At 40.3% G+C, this 17,815-nt stretch overlaps 1 protein-coding gene across 2 annotated transcripts; it reads left to right on the top strand.

Annotated features, from left to right (window-relative positions):
• Nucleotides 1-425: 425 nt before the first annotated feature.
• On the top strand, nt 426-12,747 carry Spc25 (SPC25 component of NDC80 kinetochore complex). 2 transcript variants are annotated; one of them, XM_036185601.1, is made up of 7 exons: nt 426-521; nt 1,319-1,468; nt 1,564-1,629; nt 5,206-5,352; nt 6,901-7,005; nt 9,072-9,170; nt 11,289-12,747. In XM_036185601.1, the coding sequence occupies exons 2-7, from the start codon at nt 1,330-1,332 to the stop codon at nt 11,411-11,413; spliced, it is 681 nt and encodes a 226-aa protein (XP_036041494.1). In that variant the 5' UTR covers nt 426-521; nt 1,319-1,329; the 3' UTR covers nt 11,414-12,747. The 2 variants fall into 2 exon arrangements, with proteins under 2 accessions (XP_036041494.1, XP_036041493.1); XM_036185600.1 differs by having other exon boundaries at nt 426-652.
• Nucleotides 12,748-17,815: the final 5,068 nt, after the last annotated feature.

Here is a 17,815-nt window from a genome sequence, read left to right as displayed (position 1 = left end):
AAAATACTCAAGATAAAGCAATGTTAGAGAAGCTAGGGAAGTTCAGAGGGTAAGTTTTGGTATATAGTTTGGTAACTTTCAGGATGTTGCTGCCTAATCAATCATAACAGAAGTCAGTTCAGGAATATTTTATCATTTCCAAAATAAAATGAATTTAAAAAAGAGGGGTATATATTTCATAAAAGAATGCAGTTCAATTTCAATTTTTACATTTTTCTTCGTCCTGTGGCAAGTCCTTCTTGCTATCTCACGACAGACGCAGTCCCGAGTCCGTCTAAGACAAAAACTACGAACCCCAGAATGCCCTGCTCCATATTTGTCCGCGAGAATTCCCCAGGTCGATATCAACCAATCGTTGCAAGGGGAGCCTGTGCTGCCAGCCAATCAGAAGGCGAGTTGACTGGCGGGTAGCAGCGGTCCAGCGTTTGAAATCGAAAGTCTGCGCGGCTGAGGAGCTGCTGGCTGGTTGCTGCCGGACGGTCGGGTCTGCTGTGAAGACGGTGGCGTTCCTGGCCGCCCAGGTCGGGGAGCCTTTCCGAAGGGCCGTGGGGTTCGCCGCTGGCGCGCGGTGAGGGAAAGTGGGCCTGGGCCTGCCGGCGTGTGTCCGCGGCGCCTGGAACGCGGGCCTCCGCTGTTAGCCGCGGGGTTCGGGGTGCGTCATCCGTCCGTCCGGTCCCCACCCCCCTCCCGCCCCCTCCCAGTCCTCGAGGGGTCTAGTGCAAAAAAAAAAAAAAAAAAGAACTTAGGGTCTCCTTGCTTGCGATTAGATGCTTAGAAGTTGACTGACACCAGGTCCTGTTAGAATGACCTGAAAGTGTCATACAACATATTTTGATACTGTTTTTCCCTTCCCCACCTCCTTTCATGCTGCTCTCAGAACAGACTGCTGCTCTTTCACCACAGTTACGCCCAAGTGGCTGGAGTTATCCTGTTGCTAACTACCGGACTGTTGATGGGTTTTGTTGTTTAATTTTTTTTTTTAAGACCAGGCTAACCTTGAACTCAGATATCCTACCTTCTGCCTCTTTAGTGCTGGGACGAAAGGTGTACACCACCATGCCCTGCTGTTTTTAATGTATTTAAACAAGGTCTCAGGTATTTCAGGCTGTGCGTGGGTTTTGCTGAGGATGACCTTTAACTCCTGATCCTCCTGCCCCAGCTTCCAAATGCTGGAATTATCGTCTGCCATTATGCTGGCTGAACTGTGGAATCACTAACCGTTCCGTAGCAAAGCCAAAACTGCGGGCGTATACTCGGTTAGAATATGCGGCTTATTTGGTGTCAGTAACAACAGTTCTATGTGTGCTCTGTTTTGCAGCGTCTTGCACAATGCTGGAAGACGAACTGGCACTCTTCGAGAAAAGCATAAATGAATTTGGAGATAAGTTCAGAAACGGCCTCAGTGATAATCCTAGTCAGGTGCTGGGGCTTAGAGATGCCTTCAAGGACTCCATTAGAGCTCTTTCAGGTACTCAACTCCCGACTCGCTCATCTTGACGTTCTCATTTACTCTCTACTGTTACTTCAGCAGAACTGACACTTCTGTTGTGATTTGTCTTGCAGAAAAGCTGTCTTTGAAGCTAAAGGAAGAAGAAAGGATGGTTGAGACATTTCTGGAGTATCAGAATCGTATGTGAAAAGCTATCGATCAGTTTTTTAGATTGAATGTCCTTATCGTGACATCTTCACACAAATAAGACAGTGTAGTAAGTGTTCAAACATTCACATACATGCATACACACATTCATCAAAATTCTATTCTCGTCACCAGCTTAAAGTTGAATATCTTTACACCTTCCACTACTACAAATTTTTTCAGTATTATATTTGAATGCTAGATGAATGGCATCATTTTATAATGTATTCTGTCTCTTTAATTAAGCAGTGTATGTGTAAAGGCCAGCCTTTAAAAAAAAAGTTTGTTTTCACATTGGAAATCCCAGCTAAGGAACCTGGAGTTTCTTGGGATTTGGGGGTCTGGTTAATGTTCTAATAATCATATTTTAACCACCACTCTTCACCTCTCATTTCTATAGCTCTCCAGATATTTTTGTGCTGGATCTGTATCTTTTATTGAATCCTTATACATAAGCCATAAACCTGGGACCATGGGTCAAACTTCCATAGAGACATTTGGTTTAGGGGCACCATGTTTTAAACACTTAAACTGGAAAACCCTTGTGAAACACACAGTGTGAATACACTTACACACACACACTGTGGTTGAACAGAAATAACAGTTTAACTAAGGTCAAAGATTGCTCTTGTCCTAGATTAAGGAAACTGCATAAGGTATACTCTTAGAATTTAGTAGAGATAAAGACAGGGAGACCATAGTTAAAATGTTAAACTATATTGTAATACTTATAGTAATAATGGAATGCATGCCATGTGGGTATAGGCTCTGAAGAACGTGATTTAATAAGTTGCAGAATATTTAATAACTAACCCTTAGTTCCCGAAGTCTAAGCCGTTTGCACATTTTAAGTCCTCACAACCTTAAGACACGTAGGTTCTCTTACTGGGTTTTTGTGAGAAGTTTTGCTTTGGTGGTTTGATTGATCGAGATGGGACATCACTTTCTTTATAGCCCAGGCTGGCCTAGGACTTGTGGTCTTCCTTCTCAGTCTTGTAGCCTCACCTTTCTGAGTGCTAGGATTACAGGCACTGCCACACTCTCCTTACCCTTGTTTTTAAAAATGAGACTTCTGTAATAGTACCCTAGCCTTGAATAAATTATACAACTATGAGGTATTTAGCAAGGAACATAGCATTCAGTACTTTTCTTTTCATTTGAGTCAAATGTGAATTATTTTACCTGTATGTTGAACTTTGTAGCCTTTCTCTTTGATTTATTTTTAAATCAGATCTTTTGCCCTCATGGTTAATTTTGTAATTTTGTACCTATAGATGCTACTTTTCTGATTTTATAAGCTTTCATTTTATCTTTTAAGTATTTAGTGCATTCAGGATTTATTTCGATTCCAGCACTGCTTAAAGAGAGTAGTCTACCCTCTTGATGCTGTGTTTATATTTTTCCTGTCATACTAACTTCCTAAATACACCACAATTGCTTCCAGGGTCCTTGTTTCTCTGAGGTGCGTATTAGTTCTGTAGTACTTCCTTGGGGTCAGGTGCATCTATCCACTGGGAGTACTGTGTCTTACAGGGCAGTTCCATTCCTTGTTAGTTTAATAAGGTTGGTCACATCTTATTCTCACCTGTGTATTGTCAGGTGCATTTACTGGTTGTCCTTGTCAGATGGTCTGTTGCCTGCCTCCTGCTTCCCCTGAGTCCCCAGTAATGTCTAGACTCTGGGAAGTACTGATACCTTAGAAGTACTTTAGAAGGACACAGTGTCATCTAGAATCCAGCTCAGCTGTGTGTTTGAGACAAGTTGTAGTTTTCTCTCTATAGAGACTGTTTTCTTGATGTGGATTATTGTCTAGTTATAGATGATACTTTGTTTTGTCATGTTAAAAATATGGACCCCACTATATAGTTTATAGTGGCAGAGTTGTCACAGAGGCACCTACCTATACTACTTGGAAGGCTGTCACAGGAGCACTGAAAGTTCAAGGCCAGTTTGAGCAACTCAGTAAGACCCTACCTATCACAGGATTAAAATTTTAAAAGGGCTTGGGGGTGTAGTTTGGGGATGTGGAGTATTTGGTTAGCATTTTTTGAGAGCCTGGGTACTCCTAGTACAATAAAAAAATTCAGCAGGAAGAGTAGGTACTTAATTTATATATAACATGTTTTCCCAGTGCCTGCTCATATGATACATTTTGCTAATATTTTATCTTCATTGTATCTAATCATATTTGCTTTTGTGGATTGTATATATATATTTGTTTTTGTTTTATGTGTATGGGTATATTTGCTGCATGTATTATGTATGTAAAACATTCATTCAGTGCCCTTGTGGGCCCAAAGAGGGCATCATATCCCTTGGAAATAAAGTTACAAAGCGTTGTTAGCCTCCATGTTGGCCCTAGGAACTGAATTCAGGTCTTCTGCAAGAACACAAGTGCCCTTAACCACCAGGCCATCTTTCTAAGTCCCTGGATTTTTTTTTCCCCTCCTTGACAGTTTTGTATAATAGTTTGGGTCATACTCACCCCCTCCCCCAGCTTTTCTCAGATTCACACCTCCTTCTCTCCCCTCCCACCCCCAACTTTTCTTTTTTCCAAACCTTCAAGACTGATTTGTACTGCCCAAATATTTGTGGATGTGTAACTTTCTGTGTAGTGGAGGATGACCTCCTGCCTCTGCCTTGAGTGCTGCAATTGTAAGTGTGCACCATCATACCCCAGTTTATGGGATGCTGGGGATCAAATCCAAGGCTTCCTACATGGTTGGCAAGAGCTCTACCACTTGAGTTACATCTCAAGTCCCATTTGTTAGTATTTATTAAACTTTATGACACCTTTTTTACTTAACTGTTTGTGTGTGTATACATGTGTGCATACACATGTGTACGTACCGTAGTGCATGTCGGAGGTAAGCAGACAATTTACAGGAATTAGTTCCTGTTTCACCATGTGGGATTGAATTCAACAGGCTTGGCAGCGAGCGCCATTACCTCCCGAGTCATTGCTTTGGCCTTGTCACTGTATTTTTAAATAAAACTAGTTGTGGGTGGAGACACGGTAGTGTCTGCTGTGTTTTAGTTTCAGGATTATGCTAACTTGGTAAGATTTGCCAATTGTCACCATCTTCTTCTGTCTTTAGTAAATTCCAGAAAAACTTACAAGGCATTAGAATTAGCTCTTTCTGCAAAGCACCATGGAAAGCTGTCTTGTAGAGTTGGGCTATCTTCTGTGGTGAGCTTTACTAATAGACTTATTTCGAACTGCAGGGGTCATGATCTTCTCCTTTCCTATTCTGTCAATTATTTTGGTATTCTTAATTTTAGAGGCATTTTTTATTTTAAAGACAACAAATAAAGCAGATTCTCTTTTAACATTTCTGGTTTTTTGAGTCCTTCAATGTTTATCAATCAAAGTACTCTTTATACTAGGGAGGTAGAGGCCGAGGGATTATGAGTCTGAGGAGGCCAGCCTAGCTTTACATAGGCTCTGTCCTCAAAACACAACACAAAAAGAGTATATTAATCTCAGGGAACGCTGTGCTTTTTGTGGTTTTCTTAGTTATAGGTTAGAGTAGGCCGTATGTATTTTTAATGCCATTTGTTCCTTACAGAGCTCTGTAAGCAGAATAAGCTTATTCAAGAAAAGAAAGATAACCTGTTAAAGATGGTTGATGAAGTAAAAGACAAGAAGCAGGAATTGGAAGTGCTGACAGCAAATATCCAGGACCTTAAGGAAGAGTATTCTAGGAAGAAGGAAAGTGAGTTTGTGGTTACATTTTAAATAGTCGGATGAATTTCAAAGGCAGAATGGTTCATGGTTGTATGCATCTTGCTGGCTCTACTTCTTGTCTAAATAAACACTTTAGGGCATAGCCAGCCCAGCATCTCTGCTAGGTGTCACTTAAGTCAACCAAGTGGGCTTGGTTTTCTTTTTGAGGTTATTGTGCTTAAAAGGTTTTGTTCAATTTCAGTTACAACCAAACCCTCATGTCATTATTACTCTGGTTGTAACTGAAATTGGACAAAGCCATTTTAGTATCTTAAGTAGTCTGGGCTGGTCTCAAGCTTGTAGTGAAGAATGTCTTTGAATATCTCCTGCTTCTACCTCCTGAGTGCTGGGATTATAGGCATGTTCACCATGCCGTACCTGTGTTGAAGAATCCTTTGAAGGACTTAAAGGATTCAACAAAAGGCCCATAAAATCTCTGCCAGGCAGTTAGTGTGCATACTCAAAACTGGTGAGACTACAGAGACTATGTGGCTACAGTACTTGTCCCTAAAAAGGTCGTCTAATCACACATCTCCTCCTGCTAAGGCTCAGGGAGCATCACAAAGAGTGTAAGACCCCACCCTCAAAGGATTGTTGACAGTGTTGGCTGGGGAGAATGGATATGACTGTCTTCAGTGATGTAACTGCTGATAACTCAACCCTTGCTCCTACAGAAAACTCCGTTAAACTCAGCAAGCTGCAAAAACATGACGTGAAGTGGGGGAGTGGAGGGTCCTGTTGGGAAGAAGCAGGGTTTCAGCAAGAGAAAAATGAGACAGGGTAATAGGAAGTAAAAAGAATGAAAATCCATATGGTGTGTGTGAGTGTGTGTGTGTGTGTGTGTGTGTGTGTGTGTGTGTGTGTGAAGGATAAAAAAGATTCTTAATCTCTGTCTGGTTTATAAACACTCATACTACAAAGGCTTTTTCTGTAAAAAAAAAACAAAAACAAAAACAAAAAAACTTTCGTATTCAAATAAATGCTTTATTGAGAAAGGAAATTTACTGGCCTACAAACTCTTCAGATCTCTTGAAAATAGCAGGTTGGTTTGTGCTTTCTATTACAGAGTTCTCATACAAGACTAAATTGTGCACTTATACTTCTCTTCTGCCATCTATTAGATTTATTTGTAACTTTAAAATAATTGTAAACGAGCATGAAATAAGGCTGAATTCTCATGGGAAGCAGTTATGCCTGGAAGAGTAAAATATTTTTCCCATGAAGGAATTAGTATTTATTTGTCTACCTAGCAAACAACAACAACAACAACAACAACAATAATAATAATAATGAAATCTTTTTCTAGGCTAGTTATACAAGTCCCTGGCCTGATTTCCATATCTCAAGCAATCTTTTTTTTTTTCTTTCATCTTCAACAGGAACCCTTTTTGTTATTTGTTAGTTAGAAAATGAATAAATATAAACAGATGGATATGCCTGGCATAGTTTTTTTAGTAGTTTTCTAGTTTCTTAAAATTAATTCAATAAGCCTTAAACTGAGAACTACCTGAAATGTCTAACGCTTTTTAAATCGCAGCCATTTCGACTGCTAACAAAGCTAATGAAGAGAGATTGAAACGGCTGCAGAAGTCAGCGGACATGTATAGAGATTGCCTTGGACTAGAAATTAGAAAGATCCATGGTAAGTTTTTTGATGTAACTGGTATATAGATGATTAGAAAAGGGGTGTCTAGAGAAGAGAAGAATCTAAGAGATATTTTCAGCTAAACTAGTAAAGACAAAGTTAGGTTTCTAGAAAATAGGCTGTTTTTAATCATCTCAATATAAGTATTGTTTCATTTATCTAGGATTCTAATGAAAGTAGTTTGACATGGTTGTCAAAACAACAACAACAACAAAACCATACAACTGTGTCTTGGTTTTCACTGGCATTTATATCATCTCCCGTGGTCTTAGGAATGGTGATTTGTGAATGCTGGTGTATTACTCATTCTACTAATGTAGTATGATTTATTCCATCTTTTATCAATTGGATTGCTGTGAGCAATTGAATTGTCTGTTTTCTAGCTTTAGAAATAGTGCATATACTTTGTCACTTGGGAGGATCCTTTCTCAGAGGGGAATTACTCTGTTAAAAAGCACATCAATATTTTTATAGCTATTATATACATATATGTTAAGTGGTTATAATAGGTAGTATTTGGGGGCTTCCCAAGATCACCATCAGGCTTGGTGAGTCACTGAGGGGACTCTGTATATATTGACCTTCCATAATTCATGGGGAATATATTTTAAGACATGCAGTGAATGCTGAACGATTTAGTTGTGAATCCTATGTATATTTCCTCTGCGTGTGCGTATTTAAAGATAGATAGGTTTTTATATTTTATTTATTGTATTTTTAGAGTCATTTATTGTGTGTGTACATGTGTGCCATTTGTGTGAGTGCATGTGTGCTATTGCACTCTTTGGAGGTCAGAGAACAGCTTAGCAGAATTAGTTCTTCATGGGTTCTGGGGATTGAATTCAGGTCACCAGGCTTAGTGGCAAGTGCCCTTCCCTGCTGAGCCATCTCAACACCATCCTTCCCCCTTAGCTGTTTATTTTTGGTATTGTGTGTTTATGATGGCAGGAAGGGCTTAGTGTGTGTTTGGAACCAAGTAGCATTCTTTATCATAAACTAGTATACGTAAAGTGTTTCCCTGACCTGTGAAAGCTGGTCAAGCAGATCAGTTGACCAGGGGAATGGATGACAACAATCTGCTGTCTTTAAGAAAGAGAGTATCAGATGTGAAGGGAATAAAGGGCTGAAAGCTGGCATCTACTGCAGAACGATAGATTGCTTGGTGCCCTGGCAGGAGGAGGTACCAACTCACAAATAGTCACAAAAGTACTCTGCCTGTTGGAGACTTCTTTGTCCTCAGGAAGAGAAAACCCCAAATTCAACCCTTCGTTTGGTTTAACTGAGTGTATCTAACTCTTCCCTTGGCATGCACATCCTCTCAGTACTGTTAGCAGTCTCAACTCCGGTGTACTGGCAGTTACTTCATTGTGAAGTTGCATTAAGTCAAGTCTTTCTGAAGACTCCTTTTATGAGTAAGAATTTTAAATAAGATTGCTTAACTTTGGATGCTGTAGAAGAACTAAAATGTGTGTGAATTTATACGTTGTGGCAGCCAGGAATTTACTTCTTTGGCAGCATTTCAAGGTTTTTTTGTTTTGTTTTTGTTTTTTTGGGGGGTTTTTTGATCATAAAGTAACTAGAAAAATATAAAATGAATTCATTTAACAATATGGGTTTTATTGTAGTAAGATACATATAATGTAAAACTAAGCTGTTTTAAGCATCTTAAAGTGTATAATCCATACATTAATTACATCTAAAGTGTTGTATGACCATCACCAACCAGTATGGATTTCTATATTTTTATCACCCCAAACTTAAATTTTAAAAAGCTCTCGGTAACCTTTATTTTTCTTTTGTTTCTGGGAGTTTATCTTATTTGTTCTAGCTATTTTATAGAGTTGAATCATGCAGTATTTGTTCTTCTGCATCTTAGCATTGTAGTTCCAAGGTTTGTCCATACTGTAGTTAGGTATGAGAACTTCATTCCTTTTTATGTCTGGGCAGTGTGTGTGTGTGTGTGTGTGTGTGTGTGTGTGTGTGTGTGTGTGTGTGTGTATCTCCACCAAGAGCCTTGGCATTCTAAGTATTCTCATATTAAATGGTTTACTGTCTTTCTTCAGGTGATAAACTGCAGTTTATATTCACCAGTATTGACCCCAAGAATCCTGAGACCCCATATATGTTTTCCCTGAGCCTAAATGAAGCTAGGGATTATGAAGGTATGTCTTCCTGTCTCTTACTTGTGTTTAGGATCACTGCCCTCAACTGCCATTTGACTCATAATATAAAATCAGGAAAGTAGTATTGGCATAAGCTATTTCCTTTTCAGCGTTTCTTCTTGAGGTACCGTTCTCTAAAGGGTGTGAGAGTACTTTGGCCATGTAGATTTATTTAGGGCCCTAATAAGTAACACCTCTCTAGAATGACCAGTGTCATGGGGACTGAAAACTCTTGAGACCAAAGTTCATTGTATTTCATGTAAATTTGATGACCTTTGTAGAGAACTTTAACACTGTGAGTGGTAGTGTGAATAGTTTAGTAATTGTCATTTCGTATAAAATAATCAAAATGTGGTGATTTACTTTTCTCAAATTTTTTTTAAAGGCTGTTTCATCCTGAAAAGTCCTACACATTCACAGTGTGTGTTAGTTACTGGTTCTGCAGCAGGTCAGAGAGCTTTTAATTCATAGGGAATGTATGTGATTGCTAACAATGTGAACACTAAGCAGGTAGAAGTATGTTTGTACCTTTTTAATTCTTCTAGTCCTTTATATTAATACACTTTAATTTGTTGGCGTTCATAAAAATGATTCTCACTTGTGATATCATTTTATAGCATGTATAGCTGGCAGATAGATATACCCAGGGTGCTGCTTGGCTCTGAGGCCCTGATGATTCACTGTCATCCTATAGGATTCAGATTTTGAGAATCATCATTCACAAACTATTTGAGGATTTTCTCTTTAGTAATTGTCTTTGAATCAAATGAGTACCAGCTGTCAAAAAGCAAACCCCAAACACCTGTTCCTAGTTTCCAGTTTTCTCTAAGTTGTGTATTAGCTCATAGTCTGTTGGTGATGGTTAGTGTGAACTGTCCACCTGACAGAGTCCAGAGTTACCCACCTGCTGTGAGTCATTATCATGACTGTGTTAACTGAGGCAGGAGAACCTTATGGCAAGTGATGGCGCTTCCTGGCAGGGAACCTGAGCTGGAGAAACCGAGAAAGGGAGCTGAGCATGTGTGCATTGCTCTCCACTTCCTGATTGCCAGGGGACCAGCTGCTTCCAGCTTCTGCTGCCTTGACTTCCCCATGCTTGATTGACCTTTGAACTGAGGGCTGGAATAAGGCCTCTCTCTTGTAAGTTGTTTTTGTCAGAGTATCATATTCATAGTAAAGAAAACTTAAAGACACTCAGAGTGTTTGATAGTGTATTAAAATGATACAGAATAAATTTTGAACCAAGTACTTGATTTCTCAGTTGTGGTCCTATCCAAGCAAACTCTACCAAAGCCAGAAAGCTAATGTGGTCAAGTTCTTCCTCCTGAACAAAGGAGATGATTGATGTCGAAAGATGGGATCATTCCTTGGCAACTCTCACTGGAGATTTGCTCTGTTCTACCAGTGTGTACAGCTGACATGAGGATCATTGTAACTTGTGACTTTGCCTCTTTTAATTAGTGGACTCTGTAACTACCACTCTTGGAACAGTAACCATGTTTCCTACTGACTTCCATTGTACTTGTAAAAGTCTTGGATATTTCTTTCAAAAATCATAAATTACTAAGAACTGGCATTGAGGCTGGATGTGTTTGCTCTTGCCTTCAATCCCAGAACTTAAGAGGCAGAAGCAGATGGATCTCTGAGTTTATGGTCTACATAGAGTTCCAGGCCAGCCACACCTATATAGTGAGACCCTGTCTCCAAAAAAGAAAGGAAAATGAAAAAAAAGGATCGTCATTGAAAGTTGTGCTTTTTTTTCCATATTGTGGCAAGAAACAAAAGTCAGACTACAGTTTTACACAGAAAATGACTTCTAATAGTTAAAATGTACATGTGAAAGACGGTGGAAATGGCACTCGGTGTCACTCAGCTCTCAGTCTCTTGGATTCCATGCTTAGATTTAAGGTGGGACTGTAATACTGAAAGTTTGAATACTTAGGGATTAAGCAAAGAAAATGGCTAAAAGGTAACTATAAAATTCAAGTGTATTAGTTTATGCTCAGAGCATTTCAGTAAAGTGTAATTGCTGTTCAGAGCAGCTTAAAGCCCAGGTTAGAAACACTTCTGCACACGTACAGAGAGCCCTCATTTAAAGCACCTTCTCTTGTCTTCCAGTGTCCGACTGCTCACCTCATCTTGAGTGCCTGGCAGAATTTCAGGAGAAAGTCAGGAAGACCAACAATTTTTCAGCGTTTCTTGCTAATGTCCGGAAAGCTTTTATAGCTACAGTTTATAATTGATGTAGAAATAGTAGGTGACAGTTTGTTCTACTTTGTTATTGTATATATCCTAAAATAATTTTCACTTCTTGCCCCTCTGTGGTACTTCCGTGTTCTTGTGTGGTATGAAGGAAACTATAGTACATCATTTCAAAACATGCCCCCTTGACATAATTAACACTTGAGCTAAAAACAGTTAAACAGCAACAGAGTTGGAAAACTGCTGCGCTTTCCCTCAATTTGCCTAAACACAGGACCTGAAATGATAAAGGTGTCTGGCCTCATTCACACAAAGAAAGATGGACGTGAACTGCTAAAGAGAGCTCTTACTGCTTCAGACATGACACCGGAGAAATGGACAAGCTTGCTTCATTAACTTATTCCCGTAAATTTAGTCTCCATAATTCCCCATCTATGGGAGCCAAAAGCCAAACCTACCGTCCGTCTTGTCGTGTCTGTAAAATCCAACTGTTCTCTGTTGAAGATGCTGTGTAAACGTGAGTTCTAAGCCTGTTTAGAGTTCTTTTGTTTGGGTTCTCCTGTTCAGTGTGCATGCACATACTAATAAACTCGATTAGTTTTCTCTTGTGAACTACTTTGTAACCCTCTTTTCAGTATGAATATATGAGGATTGAAGGGAAATGGTTTCCTCCCTCACAGGTGTATATCTGTAATTATTTCCATTCAAATCTTAGAGGGAAATTGATAAACTAGACATGCCCTTTAACAACTAAAGCAAAAATTGATGAGATAACTTTGGTATAAGTACCTGCCTCCAAACCTGATGACACGGGTTTAATCCCCATGAGTATTAGGAGGGAACTGACTCCCCAAAATTGTTACTTCTGTCTGTGTCATAGTATGTGTGCCTGCATGTGTGCACACAACTTAAAAAAATTTAAATGAAATATATATCCATAGAATTCATTAATCTTTGTTAAGTTAAACATAGAGGTTACAACAATAACTACATTGTGGTCCTTTAGAAGGATAAAAACAATGTATTACATAATTATAAAAGGAGATTTGCTTGGTTGACTTACATGATTAGAGATGGAGTAGTCCATCAAGAGCTGTGTGCATACAAGAAATGCCAAGAACTCAATAGCTCCTCAATCCATGAAACTTGAAGCCCCAGAAAAAGGGAGACCAGTGACATAGTAGCAGTCTAAGGCTGAAGGCTGGGGAACTAGAGTCACTGATGTGAGTCTCCATTGAGAGGTTAATGTCCTTGGGCAATGACAGCAGCAGCATTAGATGCACTAAGCACCTCCCATGTATTAAGGCTGGGCAAGGTGACCTAGGGTCCCAAAAGCGTGTGTACAAGAGTCAGAGACAGCCCCTGTTCCCACTGTTAGGAGTCCCATAAGAAGACCAAGCTATACAACTGTAACATATATACAGAGTACTTAGGTCAGTCCCATGCAAGCTCCCTGGTTGTTAGTTCAGACTCTGAGCTCCAGTGGGTCCAGGTTAGTTGATTCTGTGGGTTTTCTTGTGGTGTCCTTGACCCCTCTGGTTCCTACAATCCTTCCTCTCCCTCTTCTGCATCTGTTTCCATCGGTTGCTGGATGAAGCCTCTCTGATGACAATTGGCCTAGGTACCAATCTGGTCATATGAGATGGCCAGTTCAGGCTGTACATCTGCTATACCTAGGAGTCTTAGCTGGGGTCATCTTGGGAGATTCCCTAGCCTCAGGTTTTTTTTTCTGACCTCGAAATGCCCCCCCTTTCCAGTAGTCTCCTTCAGTATTCTCCCCCTTTATCCTCCCCAACCTGATTCTTCAAGTTCACAGCTCTACTTGCCCCAAGTCCACTCATGAAATCTCTTCTATTTCCTTTTTCCAGGGAGATCCAGGCATCCCCCCTCATGAACCCTCCTTGTTACCTAGTCTTTCTGGGTCTGCGGATTGTAGCATAGTTATCCTTTTATTTTATGGCTAATATCCACTTAAGAGTGAGTATATACCATATTGGTCTTTCTCAGTCTGGGTTACCTAACTCAGGATGATTTTTTTTTTTTTTTTAGTTCCATCCCTTTGCCTGCAAATTTCATGATGTCATTGTTTTTTAACAGCTGAATGATGCTCTATTGTGTAAATGTACAACATTTCCTTTATCCATTCCTCAGTTGAGGAACATCTATGTTGTTTCCAGGCTCTGGCTATTACAAATAAAGCTGCTATGAACATAACTGAGCAAAGGTCCTTGTGGTATGCTTGAGCATCCTTTGGGTATATGCCCAAGAGTGGAATAGGTGGTTCTTGTAGATTGATTCCCAGTTTTCTGAGGAAGTGACACACTGATTTACAAGTTTGCACCCCCACCAGCAATGGAGGAATGTTCCCCTTGTTCCCCATCCTCGCCACTATTCTGACAGGCTTAAGATGGAATCTCAGGGTTGTTTTGATTTGCATTTCCCAAATAACTAAAGATATTAAACATCTCCTTAAGTGTTTCTCTTCCAGTGGAGATTCTTCTGTTGAGAATTCTGTCTAGATCTGTACACCATTTTTTAGTTGAATTATGTAGTTTGTTGATATCTGGTTTCTTGAGTTCTTTATGTATTTTAGAAATTAGCCCTCTAATTTCCAAAATGTATGAAACCTCAGAGCCAACCCTGAGTGACACACCTCCAGCCAGGCCACGCCACCTAATCCTTCCTCCTTCCTCGGTAGTCTACCAACTGGGAAGTAAACATGCAAATCTACAAGCCTGGGGACCGTTCTCATTCAAGCCAGCACGGGCGGGAAAATTAGTGTTCTCTGAACAGAAAGAAAGCTTAGGTATTTGCCATAACAAATACCAGTTGACTACAAAGTAAGTGAATACTTTTTATAGCAATTGCTATGAGACCAACATTTCTAAACCCTTCCTGTACATCTGCTCATTAGTATTCTGTCAACTTGTGAAATAGATACCATTAATAACCGTATTCTGCAGATAAGAATTCAAATGTAACATTTACATAGCACACAGCTCTTAAGTATTAGAACGGGGATTCAAACTCAGGTGACACCCGAGTCTGCAAGCTGTGCTTGAACTGCACCACCTGGTTTATGTGACAACAAAGTTGTCAACAGGTGCAGACAAATTTGGACTTACAACTCAGCTTTTGTGTTTCTGTAGCTATATAACAGTTAAGAAAATGAGCGCTGGGTGGCGGTGGCACACACTTTTAATGCCAGCAGTTGGGAGGCAGAGGCAGGCAGATCTCTTAGTTTGAGGCCAGCCTGGGTACATAACAAGTTCCTGGAGAGTTAGGGCTAGGCAGAAAAACCAAACCCAACCAAACAACAGAAGCAGAGTAAACTGGTGACTATGTCTAGATTCTCGGGAACTAGTATTCAAATGGTAAAGCTGCTGGCTTCAGAACCTGGGTGGCTGAGAAGTCTCCAGGCTATCAAACAGAAGCATCCACTCAGGGCTCTACAGAGAAGGAAGATGTGATACAAAAGGTCCCTGCCCTCTGCTGTCTGTGTTCCCACACTCTGGTCCGAGCCTGAGTCCGCCTTCTTGTCCCTTCTCCCCCTCGGACTTGTACCTTCCACGTGAATTGCAGAGACAGGAGGACTTGCTGTTTTGATCCAGGGCGCTCTTCTTCCTCTCATCAAGCCCGTCATCCTCCTAGCTCATCAAGGTACCAAGAAGGAGCGAGTTCACGTCGGTGAAGAATATAACTAAGCTGTCCTTCAGTTATTAGTTAAAGGCCTGTAATCCTGTACAATAAAATACACTCCAAATCGAATATGACATTTTTGATGGATCATAAAGCATTTTAAGTTATTAAAATTCCTTTTGCCATTATGAATATTAATTATGTATCATGGAAAATGCTAGAAAGAAACAAATTAGTGTATCTTTGTGTTTGGTGACATGATAGACACAGCAGCTTTTGCTCTGTTAATAAGGAAAGCACATAAAGTAAAATCTAGATGATCAGCAAAGAGCTGGCTCTGGTTTCTGTGGCCTATATTTCAGGTTATTAGCAGTACTAAAAACTGCTGACATATGAGATATGTGCATATATTCCACTGCTTAGTGGAATATAATTAATAAAAGCCTAGCTCATAGTTTTAAGAGCATTGATATTAAAAATATTGTCTATGCAAAAGGTTTGAATGTATTAATTTCCACCCAATGTATTCTTCACCCTAAATCTAAGAAGTCCACCCAATCTGTCTAACTGGAAATTCCTGCCCTGTTAAAAGTCTATTGAAACAGGTCTACCCTAGCAAACTATGTTTGCATTTTATTTAGTTTACAGCTATAGTAGTTGGAAGGAGCAGGTTGAACCCAGACTCCTGCACATGCTCTTTACAGTATTTCCTTGAATCTTACACATGTTTCATCTGTCACATTCTATAACTGTGACATGAATCTCAGATCACCAGATTTAAAACAAGAAGTTGTGATAGTAGATGGGAGCACTTATCTTTCCTGCTACGCATCAATGAAGAAGCTGAGCCCAGAGAGCTATGGGACCTGACCAGTGAGGTATCATGGAAAAAGGAACTGAGCTTGGAACTCAGCCTCTTCACTCTAGGTAACAGGTCACTCTACCCTTCTTCAGGCTGTCTGCAGGACACTCTTGAAAAAGCCAGAGGAAAGGGAGTATACTAAGGGGGGTGGAGGGAATTAAAAAAATTACGTACCCCAGATGCAGTAATGTTTTTCAGCAGCATCCCCGAACAAGGAAACCTTTGTGTTCTCACAAAACAGTCCATATATGAAGAACGATCCCTTTCTGAAAATTTCATCCCAAACCGCCATTATCTTACTTCCTATATACAAGACAGTCTAGCCTGCAGTCACTTGCTACACATTTTTTTTTCCCATAAAAGCTCAGGAGAGTGAAGCAGTATACAAAAGGAAATAAATTCAAACTCTGTTCGTTGTCTGGTGGCCTGCCAACTCTCTAAGTGCTGAGAGCTGTCACTAACGTGCCATTAAGGATGAAAAGTTTGGACAGTTTCTTCTCCTTTCTTTGTAGTATACCATCAGATGTGCTAAATACAAAGGGATGGGGAGGACTGAACACAGGGAATGAACATGAGTCACTCGCCTCTGTCATGGGCTTTTTGTTTTGGGTGGTGGATAAGTGCATGACGCCTATCTGATAGTGAAAGTGTAAAATGTAGCTTCACCGCTCCCATTCTCGATGCCTAGCTGTTGAGTTGTATGGACTTCGGGTCTGGTTAATTTTGTGTTAGGTTATTATTACTTGCAAGTTTTTTTGAATAATAAGGTTTATTTTAAAAAACCAACTAATAAACAAAGAACAGTTTGGGGCTGCTTTTCTAGGTTTTGTGTTACGTTTCATATAATAAATTTTACGAATTCCTTGAGGTTTGCTTTCTATACTAAATATTGTGTTAGTTACGTGCTAGATAGGAATGTAACAACACATTCACTATTGATGTTCCCTGATTTGAAAATTTCCCTTAGAAAGATGGTGAATTAAAGAAAAAAAGGAGGGCACAGGAAAACAATGGGAGGATTTTAATGACTGCAAATGTGGATGCTTTCAAAGGATATTCTGTTTGGCAGAGAAGTGAGATGTGTCGGGATCTCCATCCGCATCATGATTCCCATTCACTGGAGTGTGTGATCTCCACTTTCTGCAAGCTGCTGCCACAACGTGTCCACTATGCACTGCCGCCCTTGGGGGAGTTTGCTCTCATTCTCAAGCTTTTCTTATTAAAGGACATTTGAGAAAGCTGCATGAATGTCCCTTTTTGGCCTGTAATCTCAGAACTTGGGAGGTGGAGTCAGAGGTGGGTAGATCTCTACAAGTTCAAGGAACTGCATAGTGAGTTCCAGATAGACCAGGGCTACATAGTGAGATCCTGTTTCAACACACACACACACACACACACACACACACACACACACACACACACACACACACCTGCTGCCGCCACTGCACAACACACCAAACAACAACCAAAGTTCCATTTCGACGGAGAATGTTGAGTCCCACTTTCTACTCCAACTAAGTTCTTACTGGTATTAAAGTTCCTTTCGGTAGGAAGCTGCTTAAGGTGTTCCTTCCACAATGACCTAGTTTCCCAATTGGTGAAAGAAAGATGTTTCCAGACAGGAAAGGAGGTGTGAAATTTCACACACCACCTCTTCCTTGCCCTTCCTTTTTTCCCCCCTCAGATCCCAAGCCATCTCTGGCTTGCATTTGACCTCACTCTAAGAGCTGTTGGTGGTGGGCAGGGGCTGAGAAGTCACTACCTCAGAAGGTCATGGGCTCTGGTTGAAATTTCACTCTGCCCTGAGATCCTCTGCTGAGAGTCTAGACTTACTGTCTCACCCTCATCCCCAACCTGGTGGACTTTGGGGACTGACTCCTGATCCTTTATTCTGCATCCCAACCCAGGTCTATCATATATATATTCTGCTTGTCTGTCACTA

Source organism: Onychomys torridus, chromosome 4 (assembly GCF_903995425.1).
Source record: "Onychomys torridus chromosome 4, mOncTor1.1, whole genome shotgun sequence".
Lineage (NCBI taxonomy): Eukaryota > Metazoa > Chordata > Mammalia > Rodentia > Cricetidae > Onychomys > Onychomys torridus.
Note: the sequence above shows the minus strand (reverse complement) of the source record. Positions and strands in the feature narration are given on the sequence as shown.